The following is a 15751-nucleotide window of genomic DNA, read 5'->3' as shown; positions in this document are numbered from 1 at the left end:
GCCTAATCCACATTGTTTGTTTGCATAGCAGTGAATGGGGGCCGAAGCCAAATCCATTAAGCAAGCAAATAAATAACAAGCCATAAGATAAGGCAGCAGAGAGGGAAGATGAAGGTGGCCAGCCTGCTGCGCTCCCCACGCAGAGCCCCCAAGCCCACCAGCTGCCGCACACAGTGTGGCAGGGCAATTTCATGCCAGCAGTGAGGGCAGCAGGCCCTTGCTTTCAAATACTGCCCATCTTCCCCAGAACATTTTGGGAGGAAAAAAAGTTGCCTTCAAAGTTAAACAGTCTGAAAAGCAGAAGCCTGACTGATCGGCAGCACGGCTGTTGCAGTAACAGTGGAAGGCTCTTTCAGCGTGGTATGCTCCCTGCTGCGCCGGTTGGCCAGCCTCTTTTCTCCAGGGAGTGGCATTGCCCTTTCCAACTGCTGGGAATTTTCTGCAGAGGTTTTATTAGCAACATTTTGCTTTATTTTTAACCCAGAATAAAAATTAGCACTAGAACAAAATGCACCAGCAGAGTGTCATCTGGGTTCTCCCGCTTGTTTGTTTGACTTGTTTTCCTGCGGGAAAGTGGGACTCCTTGAACCCTCTTCTCTCACAGGGTGGCATTTGTGGGGCTTAAATCACGGTATTTTGTACAAAATTCAACATAATTTTCTGTCCTTCAAGGGGAGCAGAGCTGGAGGCTCCTCTGGTGCTGCGTCTTGCCCTTTGAAGAGAGAGGAAAGTGTGAGCATGTTGTCAGGGGGTCCCCAAGCCTAGGCATCTTCTCAGGGGGTAGCTGTTCCCACGACAGAGAGGGAGCTCCTGTCACCGTCAGCTGCAAGAGCATCCCTGCATTGCAGCCATGGGGCCAGAGAGCAGCTCACAAGCAGCCTGCGCATGATGGCACAGCTCCCTTGCACTTGTTCCTCCCAGAGAACACACCGCCTGGGAGGATTCCTCCCCTCTGCACCAGCAACGCAAGGGCTATGAGCCTTATCACTGCCTAGCATTGCCATTTTAAGCAACTAATCTAATGGAGAGAAAATTTAGTCATTTCCGATGAATCATCAAGTCTATTTGGCTGGGAAAGTGTTGGGGGGGTATCTGGCCAGGCATGCAAAGCAGGAGGAGGGCATGGGAAGGGCCGCTGCATGGCACCAGCGGGGGAGCGGTGCTGGCGCTGGCGGCCAGCACAGGGTTGTTGGGGCTGGAGGGTCTGGCAGTATGAGAGGTGGTTGGGGATGCCCAGAAGGAATGCTGTGGCCCAGGAGAACCTGCAGCCCAGCCCCAGAGTGGCTCAGGGTGGTCGGAGAGATGAGGCCATGCTGCCCAGGGCCCAGAGTACAGCTCACGCTGCAGGAAAAGCAAGCTGAGGAGGGAAGAGGATATGCGAAGGTTCAGAGCCCCTGGGCTCTGAGAGCGGGAGGAGAGTGCTCTCGCTGCTCCCAGGAGATGCTGGGGCAGCTCTGGGCCTGTCCTCACGTGAAGTGAGTGCAAGTCAGTGAGCTTCAGGAGTCCTGTGTGAATGGGGAGCAAGACTATGGGAGGCAGAAGGGCTTTGAAGGAGAAGAAAACCTCCAGCACAGCCCCTCTGGCTGATTGACCCAGGGGGAAGCTGAGGCGCAGAGCCAGGCTGCAAAGGGGCAGGGGCTCTGGACCTGGGTCCTGCATGTTGGCTGTGGGCAACTTGCAGCACCTGGGGAGGTTTGTTGTGCTTCCCCAGGCCTGTGCCCCTCCCTGGTGGCCTATCTCGCGGCTGCAGGCGGGACCGGCCTGTTTTTGGGCTGGAATATTACCCCTGGATAATACCAGCTTTGTGCAGCCCTGAGAGCCCCTCTGCCCCCCCACCAGATTCTGGCCAGGCATGCAGCCTTGGCCACTGCAGCTAACAGCTTTTCCACAGCCGTGCTATTCAACAGCTGTGCGAGGGCTTGGGCCACAGCTCGCTGTGCGCTACAGAGTGGTGCTCTGCCCTACAGAGCACAAACCCCGCAGACCTCATTGACTTGCCTGGGGCAGGACCTCCCTCATGTCCCTGCTGATCCCCAAGGACCCCACTGTCCCCAGGTGTCTCAGAACCCAGGCAATGATGAAGAGTGGCTTGGTGCCCCTACTTTTGTGTCCACCTGCGTGGGTTCAAAGGCAACCCAGGAGCTGTGGATGGGCTTTGGGGCTGGTGCTGAGCCAGGGAGCAGGTCAATTCTGCCCCAAAGCACTGCCAGACAGATGCACTGATGCCTGGAAGTGAGACTCTCAGGGGCTGTCCCCCTCTCCAGCATTCCTTAAGTGCCTGTGGAAACCAGCCCCACCCCACACCTCTACCCCCTCAGCTGGATCTGCTAATGATTTCCACCTCCAGCGCCCAGCAGTCTGCTCCAATCAGCCTGAGCAAGTCTGGACAGGCAGGACCTGGCAGGCTGCAGGTCTGCAAGCAAAGCTGGAGCAAGCCCCTCCAGCAGAGCTAGAAATGCCTGACAACGGCTCGTTCCGAGGCGGGGGGGAGCATCTGCTTGAGGCTTAGAGTTAGGGGGCCCTCGGGAGAGCCGGGGCGCCGGCCGACGTCCCGCACCCGCCCGAGCGACACCCGCAGCCTGGCGCGGAGGCCGAGCGGGGCCGGGGGTACGGACCCCCTCCGGCTGTGCTGGGCGCTGCGGGGCTTGGCGCGGTGGCGCCCGGCCGGCTGCCGCTGGGGGGTGATAAGGGGCCGCGGGCGGTGGGCAGGCACCGCGCCTTCCTCCTCCTCCTCCTCCTCCTCCGCCTGACGTCAGCCCGCGGCCCCGCTCAGTCGCGGGCGGCCGGCGGCGAAGGCGGGCATGGCTGGGGGGCGGCGGGCGGCCGGTCCCGCTCTGGGCTGGGGCTGCTGCCTCCTGCTCTGCTGCGGTGAGTGGGGACGGGACGGGGCCGCGGTGCGGGCGGGCGCACCTGCGGGCGCAGCGGGTCGGGGCGCGGGTCCCGCCGGCCCCGGGCAGGGGTGCCCCTTCGCCCCGTGCCGCTGCCGGCCCCGCTCTTGCCGCTGGCCGGGACGCACCGGGCTGCAGCGGGACACCGCTCCGGCAGCGCGGGCGTGCGGTGCCGGGGTTTGCCGACCTCTGCGCTGCTCGGCCCGACCCCTTCCCGACGCCGGGCTTCGTGCTCCGAGGGGGCGAGCGGCGGCAGCCGGCGGGGTCTTCCCCGCAGAGCCGCTCCGGGACCAGCCCCGGCAGCCAGCAGAGCTGACGCCCTTCGGGCCCCGCCTGGCTTGGGGCCAGGAATGCTAAAATTGTGGTACCGGAGAGCCTGGGTGGGAGCAGCCCCCTCGCGGGTATGTCCGCGCCTGCACGTCCCCGGGCTCCACGGCGGGGGTGGATCTGGGTGTGGGGGAGCTGGAGGTGCCCCATTCTGCTCTCGGGGCTCCTTTGCAGCCCCCTTAAGGCAGGGCGGGGTGAGGGACGCACTCTGCGTCCCGCGGGGCTGGCCCGGTGGCCAGGGAAGGTGGCTGGTGCAAGGCAGGCTCCTGGGGCCAGGCTCCGTGGGGCAGAGACAAGGGTGTGAAGGGCAGGGTGGCAGGGTGCCCCCACGTGTGTTTAGTGTGCAGCAGGGTGAATTGGTCGACTTATTAGGAAGCATCCACCCCTTTCCTTCTAAGGAGTTTTTCCCTGAGCGCTTTGTTTCTCTTGGCTTTTTTCACACTTTCTTTTTTTATCCTCTTTCCAGTCAATTTTCACCCTCGGGCCTGGGGGGTGTGGGGGGGGTTGCATTTCCTGCCCTGCCCTGCTCCCTGCAGCATGCTTTCCCCTCACCGTGGGCCAGGGAGTGGCACTGGTACGCTCGCTGTTCCCTGCCACCTTCTTGCCTTGTCCCTGCCCAGCCATGCTGCAGAGGTGGCCCCAGGCGCTGGGGAAGCCTGTTCTCGCCAAGGCGTTGGCGCCACAGGAGAGCTGAATGCCCGAGCCAAAGGCAGACAGCTTCCACCCCCGGCCCGTGCTGGGATCCCCTTCCTCACAGTGCATGTGCCGAGTGAGGCGTTTATTGGTTGGCAGAATTGGTCTGTTTGCAAGCCCAGCTACGGTGAAAGGCTTGATGTTTCCCAGAAGCATGAGGGGCCACAGCCAAGCCATTCCCTGGCGGGCTAGGGGGCTCTCCATGCTGCTGGGGCAGGAGGCTGCCCGTGCCACCCTGGCCCCTTCTGCACTGCAGTCTCCAGCTGTTAGAGAGGTCTGTGTGGATGTTGTCACCTGGCTTCAGGGCTGGGGTTGTGAGCCTTTCCCCTCCTGGTGCACATGCCTGGGTCCTGATGCAGTGGTGGTGTTTGTCCGGGGGTGCAAGGTGCCGGTCCCGCCTGCAGCAGAGCCTTGGCTCCCTCCCCACCCCCAGCACAGCGAGGGTTGGGCTGGGACGGAGGCTGTTGGGTGCTGGTGGTGTTGCTTGCTGCAGGGCTGTCTCTCTGCACCGTTTCTCTTCTCTGTGAGGAAGAAGTGGCGTAGCTGGGACACCCTGGATCAAGGATTTGTGCGGGAAGGGTGGCCTTGCCAAGGGAGAGGAGGCCAGCTTGTCTGCATGTGCTGTGGAAGCAGGAGGGATCTGGCCGCAGCTGGTTTCCCTGAGAGGGAAGCAGAAGCCTGTGGAAACCTCAGGCATCCCACATGCGGCTCCAGACCCCTGTGGCGCCCCTCCTCTCACTGCTCTGTGCTGGGGGTTCTGCACTGCCACACAGCCGTGCTCCTCGCCAGCTCCCCACACACCTCAGCTCTGCAGGAGGCTGGCGGAGGGGCTGTGCTATTCCCCACCCCCTTCCCTGGCTCTAAAAGAAAATCTTTGTTCTTGTGGAGCTCTGGCTGCCGGCCGGCTGTCCGCCAGCCAGATGGAAAGGCACAGGGGCTCTCCTCCCTTCCCTGCTTGCTTGCTGCAGACATCCTCTCCAGATCTCTAGGTCTCCTGCTGGAGCTGTGCCAGGTGCTTGGGTGCACTGTCCCAGCTGGAGCTCAGCTTCACAACCTGGGTTGCTCCATGTGTGGCTGATGGGTCTCCAGCCCTGCCCAGGTTCCCTCGATGAACTGGTGTCTGCAGCCATTCTGGGCACAAGGGAAGATTGTCATGTCCCAAGAGCCTGCCATGCCAGGGTGCCTCTACCCAGTTCCTCTCTAGCCTACCCATGTACCTGGCAGGCTGTGAGGTCTTGGAAGCCTTGTGTCCCCAGGGTTGTGGGGGGCCTTGTGTCCCCCAGTTAGCTGCACTTGCAATGTCTCTGAGTGCTCCTTCCAGCCTGGCGCAGGACTAGTATCCACCCTGCTCCGGAGGAGGTGGGGGCGTGAGCCCTTGTTCCAGGCAGGGTGGGGGCTGCGGCATCCATGTCCACCTCCTCAAGGGCAGTGGATGGGTGGGAGGGACGTGTGCCTCATGCCAGCCCCAGATGCCAGCCATTCTCCAGCTCTGAGCTCATGATCTCTGCTGCTTGACTGCCTGGATGAGGGCTTTCATGCCAAGCGGGTCAGCAGGGTGGGCCAGCAGCTCTCCCTCTCCTGGGGGCTCACTCTGCCCAGGGCCCATGCTGAAGGTCTAAAAATGATGATGGGGCAAAGCCTGGCCTGGCTGCCTGCAGCCCAGAAGTGTCAGGGCTCAGGGTGAGGATGCAGGGGGGCAACTGGGGTACACCCCAGCCCCAGACTTGCCCAAGTCTGTGGGTGCCCAGCTGCAGCAGGAAGCCAGGTCATGGCTGTACAGGTTGGCAGGTGCCTCCAGTGCAAAGTTATCTTTTCCTATGTATGGTTAGTCCAGCTTCCTGACCCCAGTGCATGCTTATTATCTGTGGCGGTTTCACCTGTTTTTCTAGCACCTCCTTTCCAGTGCAGTGCTTTGCTTGTCCTTCTTTGCTTAGTGCCAGCTGTACTGCGCTGATGGGACAGGTGAGTGCCAAAACCTGGCTGTTGGGGTGTCCTGAGGTGGCTAGTCCAGTGAGCCAGGGCCTTTGCTGTGGCAGAAGGGCTCCTGGCTGTGTTTTAGGGCTGTGTCACCACATACCCACTCCAGACAAAGAGCATTTTGTGGGCACGGCATTGCCCTTTGAAGTTGCGAGGCTCTGTGGCTGTTACCGAGCAGCACTATCAAGGGAGCTGTTGACACAGCTGGCTTCCTCCAGCCTCTTGTCCCCAGCTCCCATACCTGGGCTGGGCGCTAGGTGCTGAGCTGGCCGGCCCTGTTGCTGGGGGCCAGACTACTGTCCCTTCCTGCAGGGCTGGGTGCCAGCCCAGGGCATGCAGACACCTCTTGCTTTGGCATCCTCAGGGCTGGTGGCGACGGCACTCCCAGCCTTGAGTGATGCAGCCCTTTGCTGTGCTTTGCTAGGGCTGCTCTGCCCACAGCCCCTCAGGAAGCTGCTCTGTTCCCTGTCCTGGATCGATAGCCATTACCTTCCCCTGCTGCTCGGAGCGTGGCCAGGAGCTCCATTACTGCTGCGGGCGAGCGGGTGACTGGGCTGGGAGGGAATGTGGGGTGCTGGGGTGGGCAGGCTCTGCTCACGGGGTGTGTGGGTACCTGGTGCCACCATGCTATGGGTGGGCAGTGCTGGGTTTGTTTTATGGGCAGGGAGCAGAGGAGCAGTGAGGGGCCCGCCTTGAGTACGCTGCAGGGGTGGATGTTCTGCCTGCTGGGGTCTGGGTACCTGCCCGGATGGCAGGGTTGGAGCTTGGGGATGGACCCAGGAGTCCTGGCCGTGCCACGGCCATAGTGATCAGGGGCATGCTGCCTCCCCCACGGGCCCTGTTGCCTTGGAGGGGGAAAGGAAGCGGCAGGCAGCCGCAGCTGGCTGGGGCACCCCTCCTGAGCTGCTGCCCTGTGTGCCTTGTCCTGCTGCAAAGGAACACAGTGCCTTATTCATGCCCCAGCTCCCGGGGCTGCTGTGGGGGCCGTGCAGGCTGACGTCAGGCCTCTGGTCCCAGGCCACGGGAAGGTGCAGCCTTTGTGCTGCCAGCTTCAGTCTCCAGCACCCGGCCCCTTCTCCTGCCTCTGCTAACCTTCTGACACCTCCTTGCCTGGCCCTTGGGGCCAGTAAGGCATGGTGGGTGCTGGTCTGGGATGCTGGCTTGGCCCAGGGAGGATCAATGTGTGCTCTGGGGTGTGAGGGGGTTCAGCAACACCCCGGGCTCAGATTAAGGCAGCTGACCAGGCGATTTGCTCGCTCGCTGGCTGTAGAGATGCAGCCCCATCCCATACCCATCCTCAGGCAGGGTGCAGCAACTCCCTGTCTTGGTGGTGTGTGGGGCCGTTTGGGGGCTCAGGACTTGCCCATTTCAGCAAGTCTGGGTTGCCGTGGGCAGGGCAGGTCTAGTGGGGACCCCAACAGCAGTGGTGTGGGTGGTTGTCTGCAGGTGTCCTGAGGAGACTGCTGGTGTGAGCACGGTGTGCCTCAACCCCTCTCTGGGAACAGGGGTGGCCTGAGCCCACAGGCTCTCTGTGGACACAGAAGGCAGCGTGGCAGCAGGAGCGGGGCCATGCTCCTGGCTAGCACTCCTGCTGGGCTGGCACGTGGTGTCTGGGGGATGCCAGCGCAGGACATGGCTCTACCCCACGCCCTTTGCGGGATGGAGACAGGGATGGGCCTGGGCTCAGCTCCCTCACTATCTTAGACATGGGAGGCTTCCCTATGCTTCTTCCCCCTGACGGGCTCTGTCCCACAGCTGCAGCCAGCAAGGTGGAGGTCTCCATGCCAGCAGTGGTTGAAGTGGAGAGCGGGGGCACAGCCAGGATCGAATGCAATTTCTACATTCCTGGAAATGGTTCCTACACCTACATCAGCTGGTCCTACGTGAGTGCTGACCTGGGAAAGGAGCAGTGGGCTGGGGTGGCAGCAAGCCTGGGGCTTTTTCCTGGGCTCCCTGTCAGCCTGGCGTCAGCCCCTCACCTTGCAGATTGACCGCAACAACCTGGTGAGGGTGTGCCACATCCTAGGCAGCGAGATCCCAGAGGAGGGCACAGACTGCAAGGGGCGGCTGTCAGTGGGGGAGGACAAGGCCCTCTCCATCAGCAGGGTGACAGTGCAGGATGCTAGGACCTTCGTGTGCCAAGTTGGGGCAGGCAGCCACGGCGTGGGCGAGAACCGCACTGAGCTCCACGTCTACAGTGAGTGATGGGACAGGAGGGTAGCACGGCTGTGCATCTGCTCGGTGGGGCTGGTGGGGGATCCCATCCCGTCTGTCCTAATACGTGTGGGGTGGCTTCTCTTTCCAGAGGTCCCCGAGGCCCCTGAGATTGAGGCCAACACAGGAGGCGTTTCTGTGCAGAGCACTAACATCCCGCAGGTGAGGAGAGGCCCCACATAGTGGAGGGGGAGGCTCGCAGCCATGCCAGACTCCCGTCTCCCCATGGCAGCGCCCCGTGCTCAAGGCTCCCTCTGCTGCTGCAGATTGCCCAGTGCGTGAGCAGGAACAGCTTCCCATCCCCCAACATCACGTGGCACAAGAATGGGGAGCAGCTGCAGCCAGAGGAGAAGAGTGAGTTGGATGGGGATGAGGAACTGCACCTGCCTGCTTGAGAGAGGGGCTGGGGCGCTTGTGCTGTCCCGGGCCTCATCAGCTGGGGACTGGCAGTCCGTGGCCACCCAGAGGAGCCCTGTGCTCCCAAGGGAGCCCTCCTCACCCCCCATGGCCTCCCCGTGGGCTGAGAACAATGGCTCTGTCCCTGCAGTGGTGAAGATCCTGGCCACGATGACCCGTGAGTCGAGTGGGCTGTACACAGCAAGCAGCACCCTTTTCGCTCACGTCACTCGGGAGGACCGCAACTCCCTCTATCACTGCACTGTGCACTACTGGCTGCTGGGACAGAAGCATACCATGGATTCGCAGAAAATCAACGTCACTGTCTTTTGTGAGTCAGGGGCTGGGGGCCGTGCCCGCTGCCTGGTGCTGTGTGGTGGGGCCCTGTACCAACCCTTCTCGCTCCCTTATCCTGCAGACCCTGCGCAGCATGTGAAGCTACATGTCATGCCATCCTCAGCGCTGGTGAAGGAAGGGGATGACGTGAAGCTGGTCTGCGAGGCTGATGGGAACCCAGCGCCTGTCTTCAGCTTCTATAAGAGAGAGGTGAGGCCGGAGGGGACCTGGACACCTCTCCCTTGGCAGACATCTCGTGTCCTGGCTGCAACTTGTCCCCTGCCTGGAGGGCCCTGGGGTGTGGGATGCAGCAGCTGGGATGGAGGGTGCCTGTGTGGGGTTAAGGGCTCTGCTTTCTCCCCACTGCCTGCAGCTGGAGGACAGCTGGCAGGACCTGTCGTCGCTGGCAGACACCAACAGCGGGGTGTTGAACCTGCACGGTGTGAATAAAAGCAGCAGTGGCCTGTACAAATGCCAAACCCTGGATTTGGATGATATGAGACAGCTGGAGAAGGATGTGGAGCTTGTTGTGAACTGTAAGGCGGGCAAAGGGACCCTGCGTACCTTGTGGTGGGTGCCCCATCCCTCCTGCTCACCCTGCCCTGTTCTCTGTGCCTCTCGTAGATATTGAAGGGGTCCATGTGAAGATGGAGCCATCCTCACCCCTTCAGGAAGGGGATAGTGTGAGGCTGAGCTGTGATGCCCACAGCCCCGTGGCCCTGGCCTACCAGTGGAGAGATGAGGAGGTTAGCAGGCATTCGGGTATTGGCACGTTCAGGCTCGGCGAGCTGGGGCTTTGCAGCAAACTGGGCAGAGCCAAGAGGTTGCTCCCTATCTCCTGAGAGAGGCCAGGGGTGGGATTCCCACTTGCATGGACCTGTGTTGTCCATATCTACCTCTTCACCTCCTGGCCAGTACTGCAGAGAGGTCCTGTGCTTGCGGGCTCCCTCACTGTGTAGCAGGGAGGGCTGAGCCTGTTTGGGACAGCTGCAGTCTGGGGAGCTGGGCACAGAAGGGCCTGGTGCTTGGGGCTCATTGCTGGGGGGCATCCCTTCCTAACAGGGCAGGAAGGTTGGAGAAGGGAACCAGCTCTTTCTGAGCAACCTCACCTTCGAAACCTCCAACAACTTCAGCTGCAAGGTGATTGCACCAAGCGTGCCAGGGCTGGAGCAGAGCAAGCAGGTGGTCGTGGCTGTTCAGGGTAAGAAGCGGCATGTGTGTGGGCATGCTGCCCTGCCAGAGTGAGCCCTGTCCCGCCCAGCATCAGCCCTGTTCCCCACCACTGAGAGCCATGGATGCTTGATATGCCCTCCCCACAGGGAAACCGCGGATTGTCGCCATCAGCTCCCCACTGTACGTGCGGCAGGATGAGGTGGTGAACCTGACTTGCAAGGCCATCGCTTTCCCCAGGCCCTCTGTCCGCTGGAATGTCAATGGGACGGTGAGAGCTGGGGAGGGTGCTGGGTCCAGGCTGTGGTCTATCAAGGAGCTGCACATTGCCTCGGGTGCTGAATCCTTTGCTGCCTCCCCGCCTCACAGGCTCATGAGTACATTGAAAATCAGCACGTCGCCAGCAACCTGACAGTGCGTGTGAACCACGACCTGCTGCGGGCAGGAGCCATGTGCAGGGTCTCTAACGCACTGGGTGTCAGCGAGAAGCACATCCAGCTGCTTGGTGAGTCTCAGGCACTGCCTACTGCCCTGGAACCCAGAGAAGTATTAGTCCACCTCGCACGGGTGGCATGTGTGCCATGCTGCTCTGGCGTGGCTGAGCTCTGTCTGTTTCCCTCTGTTCCTGCTCTACCAGTGGAGTCCATCAGAAAAGGTCAGTCTCCTGACTGCGCTGGGTGCGTGCGTGCATCAGCCTAGGCTCTGGTGGGAGCTTGCCACTGTCTGGAGTCATGCTGACCTCTGGCCTGGGGAATGAGCCTTGGCTGCTGGCTCTTGCATTGCATCTGTCACTGCTCCTCTCTCCCTGCCAAGCCGCAAGGGAAACAGAGGCTGTCTCCACCTGTTTGTGAAAGCTGCCTGCTTGTCCTCAGCCTGTAACCCAGTGAGGCCATCAAGTGCTGCTTCCTGCAGTCCAGGCTCGCTGGGCAAGGAAGCAAAGGGATGGCCTGATGTCTTGCAGAAAACCCTGTAAGCCATCTTCCTATGGCACGCAGGGGCATGGCAGCCGGGAGCAGAATGCAAAGCGTGTTCGTGCAGAAACTGCCGTAACATAGCATTTTTGTACTGATGTTTGCATCCTGCAGGGAGCTGGAGAACCACCAGGAACTGGAGTCCCCATGGTGCCTTCTTGGGGGAAGGGGTCCTTCTCTTGCCCCCAAGGGGGTACAGTAATGCAGAAGCTGGAGAGCATCAGGCTGGGAAGGGCATTAACTTCTTCCTCTCCTGTTCTGTTTAGATCAAAAGACACCAGAAAGCAAGGGGGTGATCATTGTGGCAATCATCGTCTGCATCCTTGTGGTGGCTGTGGTGGGGTCTGTCATCTACTTCCTGCACAAGAAAGGCAAGATCCCGTGTGGCCGTGCTGGGAAACAGGACATGTAAGCGCTGCCGTCTGCCCTCCCAGGGAGCTCTTGGGGCCAGAGGTGCTTGCCATCATTCATGCTTCCCATCTCATTGCACCAGCCACTCCCTGCCCAACACAGAGGGAGGCAATAGTGCAGCCTTGGGGGGCACCACACTGGGGTCTCAGCAGTGCTTCCAGCTTCCTACAGCCTGGGGTTTGTGCTGCTTGCCCCATCTGCGCAGGGAGGCGATGAGGAGGACAGCAGTGGTAGAGCAGCCGAGGGACTCCTCCCCAGGGAGGGGCTGGGCAGCCCAAAGCTTTGTCTGAGCTGGAGCCTTTTCCACCCCTAATCTTCCTCTGCCCCAGCCCCACTCCAGAGCATCCCCTGAGATGGAGCCCCAGGGCTTGGCCTCACTCAGCTGGCCATGTGCCCTCTTTGGTATTGCAAACATGTCTCAAAATTGTCACCTCCCTCCCCTAGCACAAAGCCAGAGGCACGTAAAGACAAGATTGTAGTTGAAGTTAAGTCAGATAAACTTTCCGAAGAGGCGGGGCTCCTGCAGGGTGCCAACGGTGAGAAGAGACCTGCCGCTGACCAGGTAGGACAGAGCGTCGTGTGCTGCCCTTCCCCAGCGGCCAGGGCCGCTCCCAGGGCTGGGAGCGGAGGTCAGGAGTGTACAGGGGGTGCATCAAGGTAATGCTTTGCTCCTCTCCCAGCACTCTCCACCCTGCATGGGCCTCCATCATCCATCAGCAGCACTCGAGAGGGGCCGTGGGATGGAGGGGAGGTGACAAAGCCACAGCTCTCTGCTCCAAAGATGTAGGAGCAGCCCTCCCCTGTGCACATGCAGCTCTGCTCCATGCCAACCCCTGGCACCTCTTGGGAGCACACTGCCCAGCCTGCTTGGCACTGCTTCCTTTCATGCTCCCTGGAGCAGGAGCTGGGCTCCCTGGGGGGGCTCTGGGAGAAGGACTACATAAACATCTCTGGCCAGGGGTCAGAACGGAGGCTGCAGGAATGGGCCCTGCTCTGGCATCTCTGAGCCAAAGCTCTCAGTGCAGCATGAGATGAGCCTCCTGGGCCACATGCTTACCTCTCATCTGGGGTCAAGAGCTACTGAGGGCTCAAACAACTATTCACAGTATTGATGCTAGACCATCACCGTGCTAAGGGAGGGCTTGTGTGTCTTGCAGAGCCATAGGATGTGGCACTGGACCCCACCCTGGTCCAGCTGGCCGCACGGCTTGTGCTCATCCCTTGTCCTGGGGTGGATGCTCAGCCACCACAGGTGGCCTGGGCCAGTGGCTCTCCCCCATTGTGTTGTCTGTCATGTAGACGCCTGCAGTGGAGGACCTGGGTTTATGTTCACTTCTAACTGTTTTTTATTTGTTTGTTTTTCCCCCTCTTTCTGTTTTGGTGGACTCAAGAGCGAGAAATACATCGATCTGAGAAACTAGAGAGGGAATCTACTAAGTGCTTTCTTCCTTCAAACCTTTCCTGCTCTTGGATTGCCTTGTCCCACCCCTGCTCCAGTGCCTGGGGAGCACAGCCAGAGACGATTACTGTGTCGCAGTGCTGAGCCCCAACGCGCAGGGGACACCCCCCTGACTCAGCTGTCTGTTACCTCAGCCGTGGGCTTGCAGATTGTTGATTTAGCAGCAGCAAAGCTGGACTTGCTTACTTCTACAGAGAAGCCAACAGCAATATTAGAAAGAAATATCCCATTAAGCTACCTGGTGGAAGGATTTGAAGCTTTTTGAGAAATTCTGCCCTGTATGTGTGTGGGAAGGTTTTGATGTGTTTTACCCCAAACTTGCTGAGAAAAACTGGTGAAATTTTACTTTTACTGTTACTTTTGGGATGTCCCAGGCATCTTAGATATAGTGGTGTGCAGGTTAGGCGAGCAAAGAATGGAAGGGGTGTGTTAGAGCAGTGTTTGCGAGCTGCTGGGGGAAGTGTTAGTGCTTTGCTTTTCCTTTTGAACTGTTCTTGTCTTGTTGGTTTAGCCCAGTGTGTCCTGATGATGCTGTGTAGGTAGGGAGCTCCATGACGGGTAGCTGTGAGCCTCCGAGAGGCAAGTACCTGGCAGAGCAAGGACGGGTGTGCCCATCTCTCGGCACATGCCAGACAAAGGGCTTAGGTTCTATGGTTTGTAGCGTAGCCTTGCTGATGTGAAGGGGAGGCTGTCTATCTCCCCAGCCTCCAGGGAATTGGATTGCTTTTAGGGGGGCTGCACAGCTGCTGGCAACAGCAGCTCCTGGAGCCCCCCCCACCCCCCCAAATTTAAAACTAAGGAATATTAGGCCAGGGCCAGTTGGCGATGTCTCAGGGTTTTTTTTGTGCTGAACAATTACCAGCCCCGGGTAAAACTTTTATTTCTGTGCTTTGGTGGCACCCCTGGCCCTACAGCCAGGCTGGTGTGGGAGCAGCTGTGTGGTGGAGAGGGGAGACGGCAAGCAGCCCCGCCTTTAGTTTCTGCTGCCATGGCCTGTCCTAGCCCTCTGCCTGAAACATGGCTCTCCCTCCTGCTTCCTCCTAGAGAGATCAGCCCCCCTGTAGCCTCTCCTTCCTCTAAGCCATGTACTCTCAGTGCTATGCTGTCCACAAGCCCATCACTCCCCTAGCCCTTCTGCAAGGAGCTGAGACTAACCCTGGGTGACAGGAGAGATGTCCCCTCGCGCACCCCCAGCATCCTCTGCCGGTAGCAGGGAGCTGTGCAGCAGTCCGGCAGCCAGCGCCCTAACAAGCGGTGAGCTAGACTTATGAGCTACAAGTGTTGTCGAAGCAAAAGCTTTGGTTTATATATATTTTTGTTGGATTGTGTGTAAATTTCCAGAAGTTTCGTCTGATACTTGCGAGGTTGTTGTTTTTATATATATATATATATATGTCTGAAAATAAAGTACAAAGTTCAAAGCCGGGTTCTGAGTTTATTCCCACTAGCAGTGGCCCTGCTGGGATGGTAAGGGCAGCATGTCTCCCCCATCCGCACTCAGTTTCAAGGCTCCCTTCCCCAAGAGCAGGTTACCAAGGCTGGGTGGCACTGTGTGCACTCCCACCTTTAGGTTCGCTTCCACAAAAGTGGGACTTTCACCTAGGAAATCTGCTTAAATCAGCAGGTGAGGGTCAGCTCGAACCCCTCCTTACCCAGGCCCCTGGCACTCAGGATACCGCTGAAGGTCATGGTGGGCTGGCGGCTGCTGCCCAGGGGCCTCAACCCAGCTGCTCTCAGCAACGCGTCTGCAGCGCGGCACATGCTGCTGCGGTACGGCTTTTGCTCAGAAATATTGAGAAATCCTGAGGCCTTTCTCTTCCCTACTTTTTCAAACAGCAAAAATGGGCAAGCTAAGCATAGACCACATATTTCTTCATCTTCAATCTTTTTCCCCACTGTTGGCAAAACTTCAACACCCTTATGTGTAAAATACTAGAAGAGCTGCCCCAATTCACAGCATGCACATGCAGCACATGCATTAACTTGTATGGGATCTTCATGTATTGAGAACTAATTAGTGATGCTTGAAGATGACAAACCCTTTAGACCTGTGCTGCAATGAAGTCTGAAGAAGCATTTTTTTATCTCAGGTAAATATATATATATTTTTTTTTTTTTTACTTTTGTAGAGATTTTATACACATTTCATGTTTTATTGAAAATGTCACTGAACTTTTTTTAATTCTAAGCATTAGATATTTAAAATATGTCAACCTTCACCTGTTTTCAGCGGAAAAGCTGTGAACCATTGATTTTTGCTTTCCACTGTTTAAAACTGTCAACTCTTTTTAATACCCTAATTTTAAGGGCATGAAACTGTTTCTAGTCCTGGCAAAAGAGTCTGGAATACCTAAGGAATACCTAACTGAATGTTATTGCTTGAATATATTTCCAGGATATTTTCAATATATCAATTTCTGACCATCTGATGGGTCAAAGGTTACAAAGGAAATTGCATTTCATTTTTTTTCTTATCTCCTGTTTTTTAATCCGCATTACCTTTGGCCCTCTGTTTTTTACAGAAGTTTTGCATTCAGGAAAAAGAAATTAAACTATTATTTCCTTCTTGCTGAAGGTTACATCCCAGGTTGTAAGTGTAAATCGTAAGAACCATGGGGCCAATGGTAAAACAAAAATACAAAGTTTAAAAGAACTTGGAGGTTATTAAAGGTTCAGTAGCTGAGCAGACATCCTAAATACTCAGCAACCAAAAAAAGCCTCTTTTAAAAATCTTGTTAACTTTTGCTTTTTTGTCCTTTTAAAAAATTTGGGAGTCAATTGCAACATCTTAATTTGCTTCCTGGATGGAGCCAGCCAAACAGTGTTGGCTTTGCCTGCCTTTGCACCGTGGCTGGGGCAGGAAAATGTGTTCTGTTCACTGGTAATAGATAATGCCGCTAACAGGTGGT

The 15751-nt window shown here is 58.1% G+C and overlaps 1 protein-coding gene across 2 annotated transcripts; it reads left to right on the top strand.

The window, feature by feature from the left end:
* The first annotated feature begins 2732 nt into the window (after positions 1-2732).
* MCAM (melanoma cell adhesion molecule) lies at positions 2733-14263 on the top strand. Of its 2 annotated transcripts, XM_075116129.1 has the most exons (15): positions 2733-2868; positions 7641-7768; positions 7872-8082; positions 8191-8261; positions 8366-8453; positions 8647-8826; positions 8914-9041; positions 9205-9367; positions 9456-9577; positions 9894-10032; positions 10151-10272; positions 10371-10506; positions 11239-11380; positions 11828-11945; positions 12775-14263. In XM_075116129.1, exons 1-15 carry the CDS (start codon positions 2802-2804, stop codon positions 12802-12804), a joined length of 1845 nt encoding a protein of 614 aa, XP_074972230.1. In that variant the 5' UTR covers positions 2733-2801; the 3' UTR covers positions 12805-14263. The 2 variants fall into 2 exon arrangements, with proteins under 2 accessions (XP_074972230.1, XP_074972231.1); XM_075116130.1 differs by lacking the exon at positions 11828-11945.
* Positions 14264-15751: the final 1488 nt, after the last annotated feature.

This window comes from Phalacrocorax aristotelis, chromosome 22 (assembly GCF_949628215.1).
Source record: "Phalacrocorax aristotelis chromosome 22, bGulAri2.1, whole genome shotgun sequence".
NCBI classification, from domain to species: domain Eukaryota; kingdom Metazoa; phylum Chordata; class Aves; order Suliformes; family Phalacrocoracidae; genus Phalacrocorax; species Phalacrocorax aristotelis.
The sequence above is the reverse complement of the archived record's forward strand: the minus strand, read 5'-3'. Positions and strand labels throughout refer to the sequence as shown.

What these genes read in the sequence shown, in the direction of transcription:
- MCAM (XM_075116129.1), top strand. Translation starts at nt 2,802, where the DNA reads ATGGCTGGGGGGCGGCGGGCGGCCGGTCCCGCTCTGGGCTGGGGCTGC. An exon ending in CCTACATCAGCTGGTCCTAC is followed by an intron (nt 7,769 to 7,871) that starts GTGAGTGCTGAC and finishes CTCACCTTGCAG; the next exon opens with ATTGACCGCAACAACCTGGT. An exon ending in AGAGCACTAACATCCCGCAG is followed by an intron (nt 8,262 to 8,365) that starts GTGAGGAGAGGC and finishes CTGCTGCTGCAG; the next exon opens with ATTGCCCAGTGCGTGAGCAG.